The sequence below is a fragment of the Amblyraja radiata genome, chromosome 14, assembly GCF_010909765.2.
Source record: "Amblyraja radiata isolate CabotCenter1 chromosome 14, sAmbRad1.1.pri, whole genome shotgun sequence".
Taxonomy (NCBI): domain Eukaryota; kingdom Metazoa; phylum Chordata; class Chondrichthyes; order Rajiformes; family Rajidae; genus Amblyraja; species Amblyraja radiata.
Window position 1 is genome coordinate 18,043,273 of NC_045969.1, and position 23,528 is coordinate 18,066,800.

Consider the following 23,528-nt stretch of genomic DNA (forward strand, 5'->3'; position numbering starts at 1 on the left):
AATAATGTGAAGAAAATGAGTGTACCAGTAAAATCTAAGTGGAGATTTTGCTAAAGTAGACGAGACTACCAATATGGAAGGTGGTCAACAGACCTTCAATCCTAGAAAATCCAAAGATCTGAACAATAGGTTCTAATAGAGATGTCTATTGTGAATTGTAATAATTCCATATCTTCCATGTTTGCTGTGCTGTTTATATTAATCATGAACCAGATAGCTTGACCTGCCCCCACCCTATACGCATCCCATGCTATTACTGCCGAAGCATACTTTTTTAGCTCCATAGGTCAAATTGTCCTGAAGGCCTTGCTACCATGGCAATCCTGCAAGCTAAAAGGGGCATGCATGACAATATAGATACTTCTCAGTGGAATGAAAAGCCATTCCCCACTCTCAGACCACTCAAATGGCTTATGTCAATGTACTGTTTTTAAATATCTCTGATCAGAGTATGCAAAGCGAAAATGTTTGAATAGTTTAAAAATATTAAAATTACAGTAATTTTACTTTAAACTTGAATATTCATTTTTGTTAAGTGTTTTTAAACTAATTAAAACATGAGATATAATTGAGAATTTATAAATATACCACCCAGTTTTTAATCCAGGTTCCCATTAAAATCAATGGGTGCGTGACCATGCAAGTGAAATGCAATTGGCCCTTCAGTTGAAAAGGTATGTGCAGAGTCCAGTGATTTCAAGCTCATCTTTGACTTCTGTGGTACAATGCACTGAAAATTGGAGGGGACCTAATCTCCAAGGAGCATTGCACTGGTGGTACTGGATAGAACAATTGACAAAGAGTATGTTAGTGTTAGGTGATATTTGAAGTCACATCTCAAACAAAAAGATGGTTAGGATTGTTGGAGATCACTCATTTACAGCTCCAGGATACCTAGGGTAGTATCCTTGACCAAATCCTTCAGCTGTTTCATCAGCAACCCCCTTTCCTTCAAAACTGCAGAACTGGAGATATTTGTGGATGATTATCCAATGCTCAGTCCCATTCATAGCTCCTGAGGAAATGAAACAGTTTGTACAGTGCTCTCCTCTGTGCTCCACAATTTGAGATTTGTAATAGAAAAAAATCACATGTGGTTAAAGTGCACATTGTCAGATTTTAATAAAGGCCATTTTTATACATTTTGGTTTCACCATGTAGTAATTACAGCAGTGTTTATACATAGTCCCCCCCATTTCGGGGCACCATAATGTTTGGGACACATGGCTTCACGGGTGTTTGTACTTGCTCAGGTGTGTTTAATTGACTCCTTAATGCAGGTATAAGCGAGCTCTCGGCACCTAGTCTTTCCTCCAGTCTTTCCATCACCTTTCGAAACTTTTATTGCTGTTTATCAACAGGAGGACCAAAGTTGTGCCAATGAAAGTCAAATAAGCCATTATAAGACTGAGAAACAAGAATAAAACATCTGCCAAACCTTAGGCTTAGTTTGGAACATCATTAAGAAAAAAGAGAGCACTGGTGAGCTTACAAGATGCTGGAGTCAATTATAAAAGATGAAATAGCGGCACATTTGGTTAGCAGTAACAGGATTGATCCGATTCAGCATGGATTTACAAAGGGGAAATCATGCTTGACTAATCTGAAATTTGAGGATGTAACTAGGTAAATGGACAAGGGAGAGGCAGTGGATGTAGTGTACCTGGACTTTCAGAAAGCCTTTGATAAGGTCGGAGATTAGTGGGCAAAATTAGAGCACATTGTATTAGGGGTAGGGTGCTGACATGGATAGAAAATTGGTTGGCAGACAGGAAACAAAGAGTAGGGATTAACGGGTCCCTTTCAGGCAGTGACCAGTGGGGTACCACAAGGCTCAGTGCTGGGACCGCAATATACATTACTGATTTAGATGAATGGAATAAAAGTAACATTAGCAAATTTGCAAATAACACAAAGCTGGTTGGCAGTGTGAACTGTGAGGAGGATGCTATGAGGATGCAGGGTGACTTGGACAGGTTGGGTGAGTGGGCAGATGCAGTTTAATGTGGATAAATGTGAGGTTATCCACTTTGGTGGCAAGAACAGGAAGGCAGATTATTATCTGAATGGTGTCAAGTTAGGAAAAGGGGAAGTACAATGAGATCTGGGTGTCCTTGTTCATCAGTCACTGAAAGTAAGCATGCAGGAACAGTAGGCAGTGAAGAAAGCTAACGGCCTTCATGACAAGAGGAGTTAAGTATAGGATCAAAGAGGTCCTGCAGTTGTACAGGGCCCTAGTGGGACCGCACATGGAGTATTTTGTGCTGTTTTGGTCTCCAAATTTGAGGAAGGACATTCTTGATATTGAGGGAGTGCAGCGTAGGTTCACAAGGTTAATTCCCAAGATGGCGGGACTGTCATATGTTGAAAGAATGGAGCGACTGGGTTTGTATACACTGGAATTTTGAAGGATGAGGGGATCTTATTGAAACATATAAGATTATTAAGGGATTGGACATGCTAGCGGCATGAAACATGTTGCCGATGTTGGGGGAAGTCCAAAACCAGGGGCCACAATTTAAGAATAAGGGGTAAGCCATTTAGAATGGAGATGAGGAAAAACTTTTTCACACAGAGGTTGGTGAATCTGTGAAATTCTCTGCCTCAGAAAGCATTGGAGGCCAATTCTCTGGATGCTTTCAAGAGAGAGTTAGATAGAGCTCTAAAAGATAGCAGAGTCGGGATATGGGGTGAAGGCAGGAACGGGGTACTGATTGTGGATGATCAGCCATGATCACAGTGAATGGTGGTGCTGGCTCGAAGGGCCGAGTGGCATACCCCTGCACTTATTGTCTATTTACCCTTGATGTTTGATAGCATTGCCATGGCTGATTATCCCCCCCCCCCTCCACAATGTCTTGAGGCATCACTATTGAGAAGAACATAAAGTGCTGGTGTAACTCAGTGGGTCAGGCAGCATCTCTGTAGGACATGCAAGGCAATGTTTCAGGTGGGGCCTAGGTCCCAAGCCTTTTTGTTCTACGCAAGATTCCTGCCTCCGCAGATTCCCGTGTCACCATTCACAAGAAGCTCAACTGGAAAAGGTGCAGAAAAACCATAGTTGCCAGAGGTTGGGTGTCCTATATAAAATGATAACTGATAGTTTCTCCTCAAAGCCTTTCTACCAACCACAAGGTATGCTTTTGGAGTCCCACTTACCTGAATGAGTGCAGCTCCAAACTAAATAAATGTGTTATCACATAATATAGCCTCATTGACTGGAACCCCATCGAGCAGAGTACGCATTCATTCCCTCTATGGTGAGGCATCATGACAGCATAGTGTACCACCTACAAAATGTTGTACAGTTTGTCACCTAGCTTATCTGACTTCCCATGTCTATGACCTCTACCATCAATAAGGATCAGAGCAGCACTTTCTGACTTGAAAATTAGTAATCGTGCCCTCTTTGTTGCTGGATCTAAATCTTGGAACTTTGCCTAACAATGCTATGGAAATATCTTCACCAGAAGAACTGCAGTGTTTTAAAGACAGTGACTCATTACAGCTGTAGAACACAAAGTGCTGAAGTAACTCAGTGGGTCACGCAGCATGACTGGAGGTCATGAATAGGCTATGCTTCAGGTCTGGATTTCTTTTTCACATTGATTCACTGTCGTACTCCTGTCGATCTGTTTTGTTGTACCCTCAAAGAAAACCTATAAATTAGATTGGCAGCAGCTCTACTTCATGTAGCCGTTAAAAATTCTGAAACCATGCTCCGTTATCTTAACCATAAAATAATGTTTTGAACTATATGCACAAAGGTGTATATTTGGGTACCTTTCTCGTACAGTTTATTTTTTGAAAAGAGAAACTTCTGCCTTTTTCCAGCCTCCATTGGTCAGTGATTTCTGGAAAATTTGTTCTAGTTTTTTCTTATGTATTCCTATTCCAGAAGCATTTTAATCAAGTCCTGAAACGGCTTTACTGTACAAGCCGCCAATTGAGTACGTTGTTGGTAGTAGTGCGAATTGTATCACAACTTACTTCAACATCCAACATGATAAAATTCCAATAATCCACTGTCCCATTATTCAGAAATCCTGAGTGTTTGGCATCTGGTTCATTATGACCAGACTTGATTTAAATTCACTCAAACTCCAAACATACTCCCTTTAGATCCCATGTTCCTTTATATTCACCTGGTTCACTAGAACATATATTATTCTACTATGTAACATCTTAAATGGAGACGTAAAAGAGTGTTGGTGCAATATCCAATATTCAGAGAAATCTACCAGTTCAGTAATTTGGGATTAAAATCCCAAGGGTACCAGATTATTGGAGTTGTAAAAATCTTTCCATTTCGATGTTGCCTATTTCTTCTTTATTGAAAACCAAAAAATATTCAGATCTGTTTTGAGGAGTGTGTAATATCAGGGGTTATGTTCTCACCAGACATGTCACTTGTTTGGTTTTACTCTGACAGAAATGTTTATGGCTATCCCTGTTTTGCATTCCAAATTTAATTTGAATTTTTATTTCCCATATTGGCTTTCTATTTAAACAATCCTCTCATTCCCTCGGGTAATGAAACCATTTTAATTCTGTTCCATTTCTCCTTTTAATATTCTTTATGGCGATTGAGAACATACCAGAACAATGCAAAGTGAAGGTGCCAAACTTAACGGGATTCCTGCTGTGTTGAATGGCAAAGCAAGGAATTCAAAATCACCGTAATTCCTCCACTTCTCCATAAAACTTGCCAGGAACACTCTGACAAGATTCATCAAATGCATAAAATTTATCCTCTTTAATTTAGCTGACTTATTTGGTTTGTGTAACCTCTCCAGTCCTTGTTTTGACAAATGTTATGGTGTTGGAAAACTAACACATGAAATCTCAACCATATTTGTATTGGACATTTAATTGTTCCTATTACTCATAATCCAAGTTTATGATGTTTTCTTCCTTTGTTGGCTGTTCATATAGGCTGAGTTATGAAACTCCAGAAATCCTTTCCTTTCAAGTTTGAGCTATTATTGTCCTAGTTAGTTTTGGCAAAAGTTAAAATCTTCCATTATTATAGTGATTGCTTTCTTTATTTCATCCTTCAATTCTAGATTAAGGTTAATGTCTGGGTATGCACCACATTTCAAGTAACGATTTACCTCCTATATCAACAGCGGAAATTGGAGGAACAGCACCTCATATTCCGTCTGGGGACCTTGCGTCCTTATGGCATTAACATTGAATTCTCCCAATTTGGCTAGCCCGTGCTGTCTCCTCCCCTTCCTTAACCCTCTAGCTGTCTCCTCCCACCCTCCCATCCGCCCGCCCTCGGGCTCCTCCTCCTCCTCCCCTTTTCCTTCTTTCTTTCCCCACCCCCCATCAGTCTGAAGAAGGGTTTCGGCCCGAAACGTCGCCTATTTCCTTCGCTCCATAGATGCTGCTGCACCCGCTGAGTTTCCCCAGCAATTTTGTGTACCTACCTCCTATATCAGCTACTTTTACTTATTGACTGTGTGCCTGCTTCTTTATATGCTTCCAATATTGAATTTTATATATTGTACCTCATATTCTCCAGATGTACGGGGACACATGCGACTGCATATGCTCGTTTACAAAAAAAACAAACTGCTGAAGTAACTCAGCAGGTCAGGCAGCATCTCTGGGGAATGTGGATAGGCCCCAACCTGAAACATCGCCTATCCATGTCCTCTAGAGATGCTGACAGATCCACTGATTAATTCTAGCACTGTATTTTTTCCCCAGATATATATACTTTTAAATTTATTTCTTCAAAAATAAACCATTATTTAGAATTATTTCATTGTGTCTGTCACATGCTAATGTTGTCAAATCTATTGTAGACACAAAATACTGGAGTAACTCAGCGGGACAGGCAGCATCTCTGGAGAGAAGGAATGGGCCTCGGGTCGAGACCCCTCCTCAGACCTATCTATTCATCTATGTCAAATCTATTAATCGCAATAGTAATGAGATCTAGCACTACACTCTAAATAATGTGAGAACAGCCTACCTACTTGCATGCATAGATAAAGAAAGGTCTCGACCCGAAACATCTGCCTGTCCCGCTGAGTTACTCCAGCATTTTGTGTCTACCTTCGATTTAAATCAGCATCTGCAGTTCTTTCCTACACATGCATGCATTATTTTATTTGATGGATATTTACACAACAAAATATTATGCTTTAATGGAGTGAAGTGGAATTTTATGTTGTGCACGGTACACCATTTCTAATTGTGTTAATATTTATGAATAAACAGATGCTGCGTTTTGCATGAGGTATTCTTACTTTGCTGAAGTATTGAGTACTCAGGGTTTGGTTTTGTAGGCTCTAAAATTCTATTTCTTGACTGTTGGTATCGCAGCATATTCCATCTACCTCTTCACATGCATGCCCTCCCTGCAGATACAGCATAACAATGCACAGTTTCAGAAACTGCCAAATTTCATATTTCTAACCTGGAACTACAGAGACCAATTAACCTGGAGCTACAGAGACCAAAATGAAACTTGTTGCAGGCAAAGGATTGAATGTGAATCTTTATTGAGCTCCATGACCTACTTATTATTTGTATAATCTTGCTGAACTTTGGGATTGGGATTCCAATGTACATCTCTTAAGCACAATACTGTTAGAAAACCTGGAAATGAATTATCACTGGCCTGAGCTCTAGCTATACTGTTTTGATTGATATTTCCAGAATCATGCCTCATTAGTGGAAAAGGAATTTGCAATTCTTGTTTAACACATCATCTCTCTTGTCTGCACATGAGATTTTCTTGGCTAAATGTGTCACCACTATACCTTTTCATTAATTGTATTAAATTCCCTTTCATCTCAATCTGTCCATTTAAAAAAAAAACTCTTTATCCATTCTAAGTTAATACTGAAGAAGGGTCTTGCCCTGAAACATCGCCTATCCATGTTCTCCAGAACTATTGCCTGACTCGCTGAATTACTCTAGCACTTTGTGTCCTTTTTTTGGCTGAATGCATATGACTGTTTCTGTTTGATCTTGCCAAATGAGATCTAGTTCAGTTTGTAAATGTAATGCTTAATTTGCAACGAAAAGCAGTATATTGTGTGTTGGTAACATATTTGACAATGATGAATTTAGGTAAGGGAGTCACTGGGGACCATTTTAAGATAAATCAGTGGGAACTATGTGAACCCAGATGGATCATGTCTTGCAAAATTGGAATCTACTATTAATTTGTTCTGTGATTCCTGGACTTTTAGCCAAACATGTAAAGACCAGTTGTAGGGACCCACTCTAGTTGGGATTATGCTGAAACGTTTAATCTGATCCTTTTCCAGAACAAACCTGACATTGAATCTGAGATCAATGGGAATTCCAGACATTCAGATTGGAAAACTAAGTGGAATATAAATATTTTTAAAATACATGTAGGAAAGAACTGCAGATGCTGGTTTAAATTGAAGGTAGAGAGAAAATGCTGGAGTAAGTCAGTGGGGCAGGCAGCATCTCTGGAGAGAAGGAATGGGTGACAGGTAGAGGCCCTTCTTCAGACTGAAAAAACATTTTACTTTGGCTCAGTTTCATTTACTTCTAAGTGCATTTGTTTTTTTAATTAACTTTAGATGCTTTTAAAAATAGTTCAATTTTGGTATTTGTTTAGATGTCTGAATGTTTGAGATAATTAAATATTCATAAAAAATAGTTTACAGCTTTTGATAGAAAGCTTTTAGGGCGTCATGGTGGTGCAACGATGAAATTGCTTCCTTACAGTGCCAGAGACCCGGGTTCAATCCTGACTACGGGTGCTATCTGTACAAAGTTTGTACGTTCTTCCTGTGACCTGCGTGGGTTTTCTCCAGGTGCTCCCACATTCCAAAGACGCACAGGTTTGTAGGATAATTGGCTTGGTAAAATTGTAAATTGTCCCTAGTTTGTGTAGGATAGCATGTGGGGATTGTTGGTCGGCGTAGACTCGGTGGGCTGAAGGGCTTGTTTCCATGCTGTATCTCTAAACTAAACAAAAACTAAAAAGCGAGGCTCTGCCCCCCGCTTTACCTTCCATCAAAGCCAGTCAGTGCATTCCAGTAGAGGTAGCGTTTCTGCACCATGTCTCAAGTGTCTTTAATGCCAGCAAGGTTTGTGCGGCATGTTTTGCCCAAGATGGTGTGGATAGATGAGTGACCTTTTTCAGTTAGTTTCTTGGGAATGGACATAATGTGGTCAGCATGTGAATACTGAAGTCCATCTGATTCTTATTAAAATATAATTGCTAGTGATCTGATTTACAAGCTATGTAATTGACAACAAATAAGCTAATGGTAATTTTCTCAGCCAATTGTACAGTGCCCCCATGATGTTAAGGACAAAGACTCATCATTTATTTATTTGCCTCTGTACTCCATTTTGCGGGGTGACGCCTATATGGTCGTGAGTAGTGGCCCAAAGAGTCGTACCTTTTTCTGGTGGCTGCTGGATTTTCAACATTTTGAAAAATTTTGCCGACCTGCTACAACTATGACGGGTGCCAGCAAGTCGCCGTAAAAATCGCATAAGTGGGACAGGCCCTGAAGGCTTACCAAAATCAACTGTTTGGAACATCATTAAGAAGAAAGAGAGCACTGGTAAACTTAGTAATCGCAAAGGGACTGGCAGGCCAAGGAAGATCTCCACAGCTGATGACAGAAGAATTCTCTCTATAATAAAGAAAAATCCCCAAACACCTGTCCGACAGATCAGAAACACTCTTCAGGTGTGGATTTGTCAATGAACACTGTCCGCAGAAGATTTCATGAACAGAAATAGAGAGGCTATACTGCAAGATGCAAACCACTAGTTAGCGTGCAAAAATAGGATGGCAGGTTACAGCTTGCCAAGAAGTACTTAAAAGAGCAACCACAGTTCTGGAAAAAGGTGGTGGACAGATGAGACAAAGATTAACATATCAGAGTGATGGCAAGAGCAAAGTATGGAGGAGAGAAGGAACTGCTCAAGATCCAAAGCACAGTGGTGGGGGTGTTATGGCCTGGGCATGTATGGCTGCGGAAGATACTGGTTCACTTATCTTCATTGATGATACAACTGCTGATGGTAGTAGCATAATGAATTCTGAAGTGTATAGACACTTCCTATCTGCTCAATTTCAAACAAATACTTCAAAACTCATTGGCCGGTGGTTCATTCTACGGCAAGACAATGATCCCAAACATATTGCTAAAGCAACAAAGCTAAAAAATGGTCAATTCTTGAGTGGCCAAGTCAATCACCCGTCCTGAACCCAATTGAGCATGCCTTTTAAATGCTGAAGAGAAAACTGAAGGGGACTAGGCCCCAAAACAAGCATAAGCTAAAGATGGCTGCAATACTGGCTTGGCAGAACATCACCAGAGAAGACACCCAGCAACTGGGGATGTCCATGAACCAGAGTGGTGAATCTCTGGAATTCTCTGCCACATAATGTAGTTGAGGCCAGTTCATTGGCTATATTTAAGAGGGAGTTAGATGTGGCCCTTGTGGCTAAAGGGACCGGGGGTACGGAGAGAAAGCAGGTACAGGATACTGAGTTGGATGGTCAGCCATGATCATATTGAATGGCGGTGCAGGCTCTAAGTGCCGAATGGCCTACTCCTGCACCTATTTTCTATGAATCGCAGACTTCAAGCATTACATGCAAAGGATATGCAACAAAATACTAAACATGACTACTTTCAGTTACATGACATTGCTGTGTCCCAAACATTATGGTGCCCTGAAATGGGGGGACTAGGTATAAACGCAGCTGTAATTTCTACATGGTGAAACCAAAATGTATGAAAATGGCCTTTATTAAAATCTGACAATGTACACTTTAACCACATGTGATTTTTCCTATTACAAATCTCAAATTATGGAGCACAGAGACAAATACATAAATGATGGGTCTTTGTCCCAAACTTTATGGAGGGCACTGTATGTGGTGCAGAACAATGCACACTTTCACACATTCTAATCATTGGGATAAATTGAAAATTATAATACCCATACTTAAAATGAATTATTGGAAAGATAAAATTGAGGCCGATTTAATAATCTGGTTTGTTTTTGGTTTTAATGCATAGCAAAGTAGTGAGCAAACAATGTTTTTCCATAAAAAATGCCACGAGTGGCTTGGATCTCACTTTTTGCTATGTTTGAGTAATGGGCCTCCTGCTTGGTGCGAGAGGCTTTAATGCAATCATTTGCACAATAAGCACACTATCAATTTTCAGTTTGACATTGGTGTTTGCCAAATTTGTCTTTGATAATTTTCTTTCCTTAAAATGGTTCAATTTATGTACTGTCTCTTTCAGTGTATATTATATTATCAGTCATAGGAGCAGAATTAGGCCATTCAGCCCATTAAGTATACTCGGCCATACAATCATGACTAATCAATAATTCCCTCTCAACCCCATTCTCCTGCCTACTCCCTGTAATATTTGACACCCTGAACTAATCAATAACTTGTCAATCTCCGCTTTAAAAATACCCAATCACATGACTGCAACAGCCGCCCGTGGCAATGAATTCCACAGATTCACCACCCCACCATCCAACTAAAGAAATTCCTCCTCATCTCTTTTTTAAAGGTACATCCTTTTATTCTGACCTATGAAATATATTCTGTTCTGTCAGAACTTCTGAAAATAATTATTGTGGAATAAACTTTCAAACCAAATCTACAGTAAAAATTGATATAATGGAATAAAGAAACAACTTTTTGATATATGTTGAAACTGTCAATCCTGCTAAGAAATGTAAACAAGATTTCCTTGTTTAGAATACTCTCTTTTAATGTCCAGTGGACTGTAGCCCCACCCTGTTCACCCTCTCTTCATTCATCGGCCCCTTCATCCCAGGAATGAACTAAAAGGCCTGTCCCACTGCGGCGACCTAATTCGCGAGTTTAGAAGAGTTTGCCCTCGACTCGTACTCGCAGCATGGTTGACACGGTCCTAGGATGTCTTTGTAACTCTCCTTCATGCTCGAGAGTAGTCCCCGCGTACTCGAGGCCTCAGCTAGGTCGTGGCATTTTTTTTCATAATGCTGAAAACTGCCCATGAGTAAAAAAAGGTCGCCATGGAAAAAATCAATATTTTTTTAGTCGAAGTAGGTCGTAGTAGGTCGTAATGATATCGTAGGGAGTCAAAGGCAATCAAAGCTAATCGAAGGTAAAGTTCGTTGAGATAAAAAAGATAAGTAAACCGGCGGTAATGTTAAATGCCCGCTAAACTTTATTAAAAGTTGTCTGGCTTCTTAAAAGTGTCTCCAATCCTTCTCTTTCCCCCCCCCTTCGCTCTCCCCCTCCCCCTCTCCCCCCTCCCCCCCCTCCCCCCCCCCCCCCCCCCCCCCTCTCCGCGCTCTCTAAATGACTTACCGTTACTGTGCCAGCCGTCTTTTACCTTCCTGTTCATAGCGGGTGTGAATTTCTGACAGCACTCCCCCGCTTTCCCTGGCCCCCGCCTTTGCGATATGTTTGTGTGTGTGTATGTGTGCAGACGGTCGATTCAGCTCGCGGTTTCATCGCTGGCGGTTGATCCAGCTCGAGGTTCGCTGTTAAGTCGCTGAAAAGTCGCGTTAGTGGGACAGGCCCTTTAGTGTACTTTATCTGTGTTATCTCCACTGTAAGCATAACCGCATTTAAACATGGAGATGAAAAGTGTAGGCAGTACTTCAAGTGCTGTGCCTGTAAGGTTGCATCAAAACTTCTATATTTTAATACTTCAAGCTATTTGTAATAAAGGTCAAGATTGTGCTTATTACTTGTCAACAATATGTGTTTCATGCACTAGGATCTCCAATTTCTTTATACTTTTAACATTTTGTAGTCCCCATTTAATTTTGTTTTATTCTCCCCCCCCCACCACCAGTTATATTCTATCTGACAACTTATTTCCCAATCACTTAAACTATCTATGTCCAATTGCAGGGACTCTGTGTCCCCCTCCCAACTTGGTAAGCTATCTATCTTTGTATCATCAGCAGATTTGTCTGAAGTACACTCTGTGCCTTCATATGAGTCTTCAGTAATTATCTTCAGATTATAAATAGTTGAGACACAAACACTACCTATTGTTGGTCAATCTGAAAATAGTCCATTTATTTAACTGTTTTTTATGTTATCGAAGCTCCTTATCTATGCCAATATATTTTTCCCAACCCTGTGTACTGTTGTCTTACGCAGTAGACTTATCAGATGCCTTCTGAAAATTCAAGTACACTACATTTAGTGGTTCTTCTTTATCCTATTCATTGCATTTTCAAAGAACTTCTTCAAATATGTCAATGTGGCTGTTTCATAAAAACCATTTTGATTGTCTTATGATTTTCTAATTGCTCTATTGTTATCTCTTTACTAACACATTTCAATAGATTCCCAATGAAGGACAGGCCAATAGCTTCCTGTTGTGTGGTCTTTGTCTCCCCTCTTTCTTGTTATTGGGGTCACCTTCATACCTCTTTCTTCGGCCAGTATTTGTTGGTGATGGCTACATGTGGAAGGTATACTTTTGCATAAAGTTTAGGTTGAATGACAGTGGGGAGGCAAGTTAAGCACATGGACAGGGCCTAGAGAAGTTGAAGTGAGGATTTATGCTATACGGCAGAGTTAAGTTGATAGAGTGAGAGGCCCTTAAGGATTAACTTTGATAAAGGATTTCATTAGACTTGGAAGGGCGCAGTAAAAATTCATCAGGATGTTATTTGGACATGCAGTTTGGAGTTAGAGAGAGAAACTCTATTAGGTGGAACTTTTCCTTTGGAGCTTAGGTAGCTGAGTTGTGACCTTTTTTTTTAGGTGTACAAGTACATGAGGGGCATGGATAAAGTCAACACTTAGTCTTTTTCCCAGAGTAGAGGATTCTAAAATTAGAGGGCACAGGGTTAAGGTGAGAGGGAAAGATTTAAGATGAACCTCGGGGGCAACTTTTTCCCCATGGGTAGTATGTATCTGGAATAAGCTTCCAAAGGAAGCTATAGAAGTGGATACATTTATGACTTTCAAAAGGTCAAGTATATGGATGAGACGGATTTAGAAAAATATGGGCCATATATAGGCAAATGGGACAATTCAAAACGGCAACTTGGACAGCATGGAAAAGGAGGGACAAAGGGCCTGTTTATGGTGTGTAGCTCAAAGACTCCATGACTAACTTATATTGTAAAATTATTATAGTTTGCCTCTAAATCCAATAGACATGCCAGTGTAAAATCAATTTAGATGGATGGAAAATGAAGGCTGATAGTTCTTGTAATTAATTAAGAGACATTTTCCACAATTAAATTATGATTATCTGTTTGTCTATCCAAACGCATATAGAAATCTACATAATGTGGCATGTAAGCCAGTTTTCTATATTGCTATGCATGGTACAAATTGTTTGGTATTTCATTTTTTTGTCAGTCGTTAAGTGGTCCAAGATAATTCCCATTTTTCATTCTGTCATCTCTGCATAGTTTGATAATTTAGCTCGATTCTTTTCCATAGGAAAATCCCTTGACCTACATTAATTCTGTAAAGCACTTTTTAAAAAAAGTTTTAAGACATTGCTATCAATTCTTTCCAAGAATGTCAACTGAGGAATGTTTCGATCTCAATGCAACTTCTATACATGAAGTAAATGGTTATTTCTGTTCATAAGTAACCTTTGTAATCCAAAAAACCCACCCTCTTGAAGACCAAAGTAGAAAAGCTTAAATTTTAATTCAGATATTTTTCTCTATTAGCTGTGGTATATTGCCTCAGTCATTTTAAATATTATATATTCTTTGCTTCTTAGGATTTCATAGTGCCACTCCATATTGGAGTATTAAATTTACTACTAAAAATTAAAAATGCTTAGCTGTTTAAAAAAAAAGATGTGCTGCTTGATATATAGGAGGTTCTTCAATATGCTTGCATATATATCCTTCAAGAACATCAATTTTCAAACGAGAATAATACATCCCATATTTGTTCTTTGGGAATCTTAACAGTGAAATGTTAAGAGGAAAGATGCATTGAAAAGCATGTGCAATTTCAGATTTCCAGGGAGAGAAATAAGACAAATTATTTAACTTTTTCTTCACAAGCTCTTACCAATGCCCAAAATGAGCAAAGTAATCAAGGTTGTGTTCTGAGCCCCAAACTATACTCCTTATACACTCAGGATTATGTGGCCAAATTCTGCTTTAACTCCTACAGACACTCCCCGACTTACGGAATGGTCATAGTTGGCAGACCAATTTCCCTCCGGGGATGAATAAAGTTTTATCCTATCGTATGTTCCGTAAACCCTCACAGTTTCTTCCCTACTGTCATCAGATTCATCATGGGATCTTTCCTAGGTTAAGGATGTAGCACCGATCTCCTAATTTCGCTCATTACAGCCCTTGCACTTTTTATCTAGCACTTTCTCTGTAGTTGTAACACTATATCCTGTATGCTGTTTTCTTTCTCTTTTCGCTCAACCGGTGTACTGGTGTAAGGTTTGATTATACTTGTGTGTGATATTGTGATAGTGTGATTTGCCTGACCAACACTCAAAACAGTTTTTTGTCTCGTCGGTGTACATGTTAATAATGAACCAATACCAATGCCAGTCTAGCCCAGTAGCCGTTGTTATTTTCCGAGTGGGAATGGGCATGATGCCACTTCAGTATGTCACTTGACCCTTGCATTGTAAACTACCATGACAGGTGCATCTGCTTGGATTGTGCAGGGAGTTGTCAGAAGGTCAGAAGAATGGTGATCACTGCATGCTACTACCAAGGCACCCACCTTCCGACAAGAAAAGCATCTTTGACCTGATAGCTCTGTTTCTCGTCCCACAGCAGCTGCCTGATCCGCTGAGTGTTTCCTGCATTTTCTTTCTCATTTCAGATATTCAAGATCTTCAATTTTTTTAACCAATATTTTACTTAATCATATACCCACTGTTTAGCTTTAATAATGTATGTGGATATTTATAAAATGGTGTTCTGAAGATTCTCAAATTCATTAGTATATGATGCAATGTATTCTCATGTTGAATAGCAAAAGATAATGCTATGCATGGGTATAATGTATGTATTAGAAATGGCTTTTTTTATTATCATAATGCACGATACCTCTGATAATTAAATGAGTAATCTTTGTTTATTTTTTAAATAGTAAATGGACAGCCGCGGCCATTGGAGTCAAATCAAGTTAAATATCTTCGCCAGGAACTCATAGAACTTCGGAATAAAGTGAACCGACTGCTAGATTGCCTGGAACCACCTAGCGATCCAAGTATTTGTGCCAACATCCCTGAAAATGGTACGTTGGATTATTAAAATGGCTTTCCTCCTTCTAAACATTGTTGTGTCATTAGGTCATAGGAGCTGAATTAGGCCATTCGGCCTATCAAGTCAACTCCGCCATTCAGTCCTGGCTGATCTAATTCTCCCTCCTAACCCCATTTTCCTGCCTTCTCCCCATAACCCCTGACACCCGTACTAATCAAGAATCTATCTATCTCTGCTTTAAAAATATCCATTGACTTGGCCTCCACAGCCTTCTGTGGCAAAGAGTTCCACAGATTCACTGCCCTCTGACTAAAGAAATTCATCCTCATCTCCTTCCTAAAGGACCATCCTTTATTTCTGAGGCTATGACCTCTGGTCCTAGACTCTCCCAGTAGTGGAACCATCCTCTCCACATCCATTCTATCTAAGTCTTTCACTATTCAGTAAAGGGCCTGTCCCACTTGGGCGTCATTTGCGCGTCATTTACGCAACATAATTTACGCGTCACGATGCACATGTCGTGACGCACGCATGGTGTTGGCGGTCGCGCGTGGCGCCCCAGGATTTTGGGATTCACAAAATCTTCGCGTGCCACCTGCGTGACGTGCAAATGACGCCCAAGTGGGACAGGCCCTAAAGTTTCAATGAGATGCCCCATCATCCTTCTTAACTCGTGTGTCAGTGAGTGTCACTGTCTGTAGATATAATCAACATATTTCACGAACTCAATCATTTGTTTATTTGCTGCTAATGGAGTACATTAACACATACTATATGGAAATGTTAAGTATTTTGTGGTTTCACTGCACATTTGCACACTGAATCCCAGATGTACAATTGGTACATGTGTGGTTTTAACATCTTTCTTAATATAACAGTTTAAGGAAGTATCCTGTTTATGAAAATAATTTTCCATTTCACTTTATTCCAATTTAGTCATATCTGCTAAGTCAAAACTTTAAAACAAAAATTTTACATCTAAAAGTCCTCTAGTGTAATGCTTGTAATTTTACACCTGATAACCTGTGTATTCAAAGTATGCTGAAATTAACCTCAGCATATATTGAGATCAATATCATGCATTATTTTCTTAAATCACAGTTGCCAGTATTGTTACTGTTACCAACCTTTCTAGATCTTGAATCAAAAGCAGTTTTAGACAACACATTGGTGTAGCATTTAAAAAGCTACTTGAAATAGTCAGGATTATACTGAAGAAGTAGATTTTTTTTTGCTGCAGCTGGGAAATAGTGGGAATTTTAGAACAATGCTCCTCTACCAAAGCAATTTATTTTCAGCAGTTTTCACTGAAAATGTTAGGGTTACCTGATCTGTGATTTTTGTTTCTTAAAAGCACAGATGATAAAATGTATGTAACTAAATTTTACCAGCTTGATTAACTTACTGCAAATGAGGAAGGTGCAGCATGTACAGTTCAACGTTTATTTAAGCTATAATTTTATTACTTTTTTCTCACTTTGTCTTTTTTACTTGCACATTATTGAGGTTATAAAATTGCCCAAGAAAGCTGGTATTGCAGCCTTTGAAGAAAAGGAAACAATGCACATAATGGGAACAATATTTAATTTTCAGTTTGATTTGCATAGTAGCTGAAGTAACACATTTCAAATCTATTGCCTCACTGTTTTACAAATGTAGAAAGTATTCATGGTTAGGTCAATTCAATATTTAGTTTTGTTAACAAAAACTGAAAATCAGACTGTTTTCATTTGTTATATCTACATCCCCTCATTAGAATAAAGGGTGGTAATGTAATGTTGTAGTTAGTTCTTCTGCCTCCCAGCTTCACGGAGCTGGATTTTAATCTGACATCAGATGCTGTGCTTCCCATGACACACGCATTTCCTATGGATGTTCTAGTTTATTTCCACTTGCTAAAGTACCAGTAGGTGAATTGCCTGTTGTGAATTACTTAGTAGTGTAGGTTAATGCAAAAAAAGAATCGAGGGGAATTGATGGGAAATGTAGGAGGGAATGTTTGGGAAAGATGTGGAGGGGATTGGGCATGTATGAGAAATAATCCGTACAGAGAGAAAAGGAGAGGAGGGAGGGAAACAAATTGGATTGTCCATCAGGGACCTGCATGAATCTGATGGACTACCAAGTGGAACGCTTTGCTTTCATAAGTAGAAGAAAAGAATCTGAAATTTAAATTTGCACAAATGTTCTTGAAATTGAAATTTGAAATTGGATGATTTCTGAGTAATATATGAACATAATGGAACTATTCGTATTCATATGGTAATTGGTGCATTCACTTAATTGCCCAGTTAGTAATGTTACAGGTTACTATGTTGATCAGATGTTATTGATGTGTGCAAATAACTGACATGATAGAATAGCAGGAGTACAAAATGACATTTGCTTTAAATTCATACATTAAATATCAACCCTGTCATCCTCTTTCTATTATGTGGGCTAGAAAAAGTGGTCATCGGAAACTGACAAAGTTCCAGGTTCTGCAATTAGCTCCCTAATTCCCTCCACATTTTCCCCATAACCCAGCTGTTCAGCGAAAATTTTGTTTCCACATGTTTTCTTCTCCGTCATCCATTTTGTCTGCTTATGTTCCTGTGAAGTCCTTGACTGTCGTATATAAATGGGACGAGTTAAATAACTATTTTACATATGCAAATACTAGAAATGCATATTTATGGATACATAAATTAGAAATACTTCAGCTTTTTACTGACAATAACACAAAGGAGTTATCCAAAAATAATAATATCTTGGCTATCCACAGTTTACTAATAAGATTTCAGCATAAAACTGGAATTTGGTGCACAAGGTACTGGTCAAAAATATATGAATTAAGCAAATTGTAATTTTAAGTCTATGTAGAGTTATAAAGTGTCATAGTCATAAAGTGTGGAAACAGGCTCTTCGGCCCGACTGGTGCACATTGACCAACATGCCGCATCTACACCAGTCCCACCTGGCAGCATTTGGCCCATATCCCTCTTAACCCATCCTATCCCTGTACCTACCCTAGCTTGCTCAACCTCTCCCTGTAGCTCAGGCCCTCGAGTCCTGACAACATCCTTGTAAATCTTCTCTGCATCCTTTCCAGCTTAACAACATCCTTCCTATAAAAGGGTGACCAAAACTAAACACGACACTCTAAATGTAGCCTCGCCAATATCTTGTAGAACTGTATTATAACTTCCCAACATCTATGTCTTGAAATGCTTGGTAAATCACTATTGAGAATTTTCACAGATTTTTAACATTGGTGGGTATCTCCTGTATGTAAATTTGCCTTCCTGAAAGGCAATGAGGTATGGGTGTCTGAGGGAGCAAGCTTTGGGGGTTTAATTGCATGGTGCATTTCCAGGGACATCCCACATGATGCCTATATCAGCCTTAATTTGTACACCAATATTTTTGTTCTTTCAGGCTAATAAAAACGAATGACTATATGTTTACATTAACTGTACCTTATCTCCATATGTTTAAACCATTTCTTGAAAATGTGCAATGTAGCTGCTTCTTGTAAATTCTTGTAAAAACTATTTTGAACACTGAGTGAAAATCAAGTCAATGAAAAGCAAAACGTTGGCATTTGCTGGAAGTCTGAAATAAAAACAAAAGTATTTTGCAGGTCAGGCAGCATCTGAGGAAAGAATACCAGTTAGCATTTCTGGATGAAGATAATTTTAAGTTGTCGGGTTGATCTATGACATGAAAAGTTAACTCAATTTCTCTTTCCACTCATGCTGCCCGCCCTATGAGTGTTTCCAGCATCATCTTATTTTATCTATGATTTCCAGCATCCCCAGTTGATTGATTTTTTCTTACTGCAGCTCTGGTCCTGACAGGATTTATGTCCACATAATTTGCCTCTTTTATTCCAACGGCAATCCTGGCCTTACTATGTGAACAATACCTTCTTTGTCCTATGCATTCTTCCCCTCCGCTCTGCAACTTCAGACAAGCTTGTTTTATGTCTTTGCATGTTCTGATGAACGGTCTTCCAACTAAAATGTTATGGAAAACAAATAAGACCTCAGATGCTAGATACTGACCCTAGATATGATCTGCTGACCCGAACATTGACTAGTTTCTCTTTTCCCAAATGCTGCTTGACTGGCTGGGTTCCATCAACATTTCTGTAACCTAAAAAGTTAACTGTGTTTCTCTTGTTCCCAGCATTTTTTAATGAAAATTAATCATGTCGATTAATAATTGTGGATTACTTGGTATTGTACTAAGAAAATTCCAAATTGTGATTAAAATTAATCAAATTAATTTTCTTTGTTTTCCTCAATCATTTTCTTTGTTTTTCTTGAAGCCTTTTGTGGGGGTTGATCATATAAGACAGTTTTAAAGAAATAAAGTAAGAAACATTTAGAGCTAGAGAATGAGAAGAATGTGGAGTTGGGGCAAATCGTTGCAAGTATGTATTAAATGGCATTGTACAATAATTGTCAGGATCCTTGGGACATTGATGTACATAAGGATCTAGGTTGCCAGTCCATAGCTCCCTGAAAGTGGTAACACAAGTGGAAGGGTAATTAAGGAGGCATACTTTCTTTAGGTATGTTTGTCTTCATCGGCAAGGGAATGGAGTATAAAGGTCAGGTAGTCATGTTGCAGTTACAGTGCCCTCCATAATGTTATGGACACAGACCCATCATTTATTTATTTGCCTCTGTACTCCACAATTTGAGATTTGTAATAGAAAAAATCACATGTGGTTCAATGTGCACATTGTCAGATTTTAATAAAGGCCATTTTAACACATTTCGGTTTCATCATGCAGAAATTACAGCAGTGTTTATACAGAGTTCACCCCATTTCAGGGCACCATAATGTTTGGGACACAGCAATGTCATGTAGATGAAAGTAGTCATGCTTAGTATATCATGGTTGCTGGGTGTCTTCTCTGGTGACGCTCGGCCAGGCCTGTGTTGCAGCCATCTTTAGTTTATGCTTGTTTTGGGGGTTTGTCCCCTTCAGTTTTCTTTTCAGCATATAACCATATAACAATTACAGCACGGAAACAGGCCATCTCGGCCCTACAAGTCCGTGCCGAACAACTTTTTTCCCTTAGTCCCACCTGCCTGCACTCATACCATAACCCTCCATTCCCTTCTCATCCATATGCCTATCCAATTTATTTTTAAATGATACCAACGAACCTGCCTCCACCACTTCCACTGGAAGCTCATTCTACACCGCTACCACTCTCTGAGTAAAGAAGTTCCCCCTCATGTTACCCCTAAACTTCTGTCCCTTAATTCTGAAGTCATGTCCTCTTGTTTGAATCTTCAATTTTCTCAAAGGGAAAAGCTGATCCACATCAACTCTGTCTATCCCTCTCATCTTTTTAAAGACCTCTATCATGTCCCCCCTTAACCTTCTGCGCTCCAGAGAATAAAGACCTAACTTATTCAACCTTTCTCTGTAACTTAGTTGTTGAAACCCAGGCAACATTCTAGTAAATCTCCTCTGTACTCTCTCTATTTTGTTGACACCCTTCCTATAATTGGGCGACCAAAATTGTACACCATACTCCAGATTTGGTCTCACCAATGCCTTGTACAATTTTAACATTACATCCCAACTTCTATACTCAATGCTCTGATTTATAAAGGCTAGCATACCAAAAGCTTTCTTTACCACCCTATCTATATGAGATTCCACCTTCAAGGAACTATGCACGGTTATTCCCAGATCCCTCTGTTCAACTGTATTCTTCAATTCCCTACCATTTACCATGTACGTCCTATTTTGATTTGTCCTGCCAAGGTGTAGCACCTCACATTTATCAGCATTAAACTCCATCTGCCATCTTTCAGCCCATTCTTCCAAATGGACTAAATCACTCTGTAGACTTTGGAAATCCTCTTCATTATCCACAACACCCCCTATCTTGGTATCATCTGCATACTTACTAATCCAATTTACCACACCTTCATCCAGATCATTGATGTACATGACAAACAACAAAGGACCCAACACTGATCCCTGAGGCACCCCACTAGTCACCTGCCTCTCACCCGACAAACAACCATCCACCATTACCCTCTGGCTTCTCCCATTCGGCCACTGTTGAATCCATCTTGCTACTCCTGCATTTATACCCAACAGTTGAACCTTCTTAACCAACCTTCCATGAGGAACCTTGTCAAAGGCCTTACTAAAGTCCATATAGACAACATCCACTGCTTTACCCTCGTCAATTTCCCTAGTAACCTTTTCAAAACATTCAAGAAGATTAGTCAAACATGACCTTCCAGGCACAAATCCATGCTGACTGTTCCTAATCAGACCCTGTTTATCCAGATGCTTATATATATTATCTCTAAGTATCTTTTCCATTAATTTGCCCACCACTGAAGTCAAACTAACAGGCCTATAATTGCTAGATTTACTCTTAGAACCCTTTTTAAACAATGGAACAACATGCGCAGTACGCCAATCCACATATAAAAGTGATGATCACTTGGTTTCAGATCGGTAATTGACTTGGCCACCCAGAATTGACCATTTTTTACCTTTGAAAAACTCCTTTGTTGCTTTAGCAGTATGTTTGGGATCATTGTCTTGCTGTAGAATGAACCGCCGGCCAATGAGTTTTGAGGCATTTGTTTGAACTTGACTAGATAGGATGTGTCCATACACTTCAGAATTCACTATGCTACAACCATCAGCAGTTGTATCATCAGTGAAGATAAGTGAGCCAGTACCTTCAGCGGCGATACATGCCCAGGCCATAACACCCCCACAACCGTGTTTCACAGGTGAGGTGGTATGCTTTGGATCATGAGCAGTTCCTTCTCTCCTCCATACTTTGCTCTTGTCATCACTCTGATATAAGTTAATCTTCGTCTCATCTGTTCACAAGACCTTTTTCCAGAACTGAGGTTGCTCTTTTAATTACTTCTTGGCAAACTGTAACCCGGCCATCCTATTTTTGTGGCTAACCAGTGGTTTGCATCTTGCAGTGTAGCCTCTGTATTTCTGTTCTTGAAGTCTTCTGCGGACAGTGGTCATTGACAAATCCACACCTGACTCCTGAAGAGAGTTTCTGATCTGTCGGACAGATGTTTGGGGATTTTTCTTTATTATAAGAGAGAATTCTTTTGCCATCAGCTGTGGAGGTCTTCCTTGGCCTGCGAGTCCATTTACGATTAGTAAGCTCACCAGTGCTCTCTTTCTTCTTAACGATGTTCCAAACAGTTGATTTTGGTAAGCTGATGTCACTAATAGTTTTTTTTTCTCAGTCTAATAATAGCTTCTTTGACTTTCATTTGCACCACTTTGCTCCTCATGTTGATAAGCAGCAATAACAGTTTCCAAAGGTGATGGAAAGACTGGAAGAAAGACTAGGTGCTGAGAGCTCTCTTATACCTGCAATTAAACACACCTGAACAATTACAAACTCCAGTGAAGCCATGTGATCCAAACATTATGGTGCCCTGAAATGGGGGAATATGTATAAACACAGCTGTAATTTCTACATGGTGAAACCAAAATGTATAAGAATGGCCTTTAATAAAATCGGACAATATGCACTTTAACCACATGAGATATTTTCTATCACAAATCTCAAATTGTGGAATAATTGAGGAATACAGAGGCAAATAAATAAAAGACGGGTCTCTGTCCCAAATATTGTGGAGGGCACTGTATATAAAATTATGGTTAGGCCCCATTTGGAATATTGTGTACGGTTCTGATTGCTACATCTTCAGAAGGACGTGGAGGCTTTGGAGTGAATGCAGAAGAGGTAGAAGTATATAAAATGATGAGAGACACAGACAGGGTAGATATTCTTCTCAGGGTGGAAATCTAAAATACTAGAAGGTGGAGCTTTAATACGAGAAGGGGAAAATTTAAAGGAGATTTATGAGGCGTTTTTTTTTACAGAGCGATAGTTGTCTGGAACATACTGCAAGGAGGAGTGGTAGAAACAGATATGATATGAGTGTTTAAGAGGAATTTAAACAGGCACATGAACAAGTAGGGAATGGAGGGATGCAAATCATGTCCTGGCAGATGTACAGTTAAATCAACATCATCTTAAGCACAGATTTTGTTAGTCAAAGTGCCTTTCCTATGCTGTGCGGTACTGTTCTGTAGCAAAAAACAAACTGCGGAAAAACTCAGTGGGACGGACGTCACCTGTGGAGGGAAATGGACAGGCGACGTTTCAGGTTGAGATGATTTTTCAGACTGATAAAGGGTACCGACCTGAAATCGTGCTTGTCCATTTCCCCCACAGATACTGCCTAACCTGCTGAGATTTCCAGCAATTTGGTTTATTATTCAAGATTCCAACATCT

At 39.4% G+C, this 23,528-nt stretch overlaps 1 protein-coding gene across 2 annotated transcripts in view; it reads left to right on the forward strand.

Annotated features, from left to right (window-relative positions):
- Positions 1 to 23,528, forward strand: part of tfg (trafficking from ER to golgi regulator) — a 94,055-nt gene that overhangs the window by 40,600 nt on the left and 29,927 nt on the right. For both annotated transcript variants that reach the window (XM_033032690.1, XM_033032689.1), the window contains exon 4: positions 15,101 to 15,247. In XM_033032690.1, the coding sequence (XP_032888581.1) occupies positions 15,101 to 15,247 (147 nt within the window). The remainder of the gene's footprint in view (positions 1 to 15,100; positions 15,248 to 23,528) is intronic.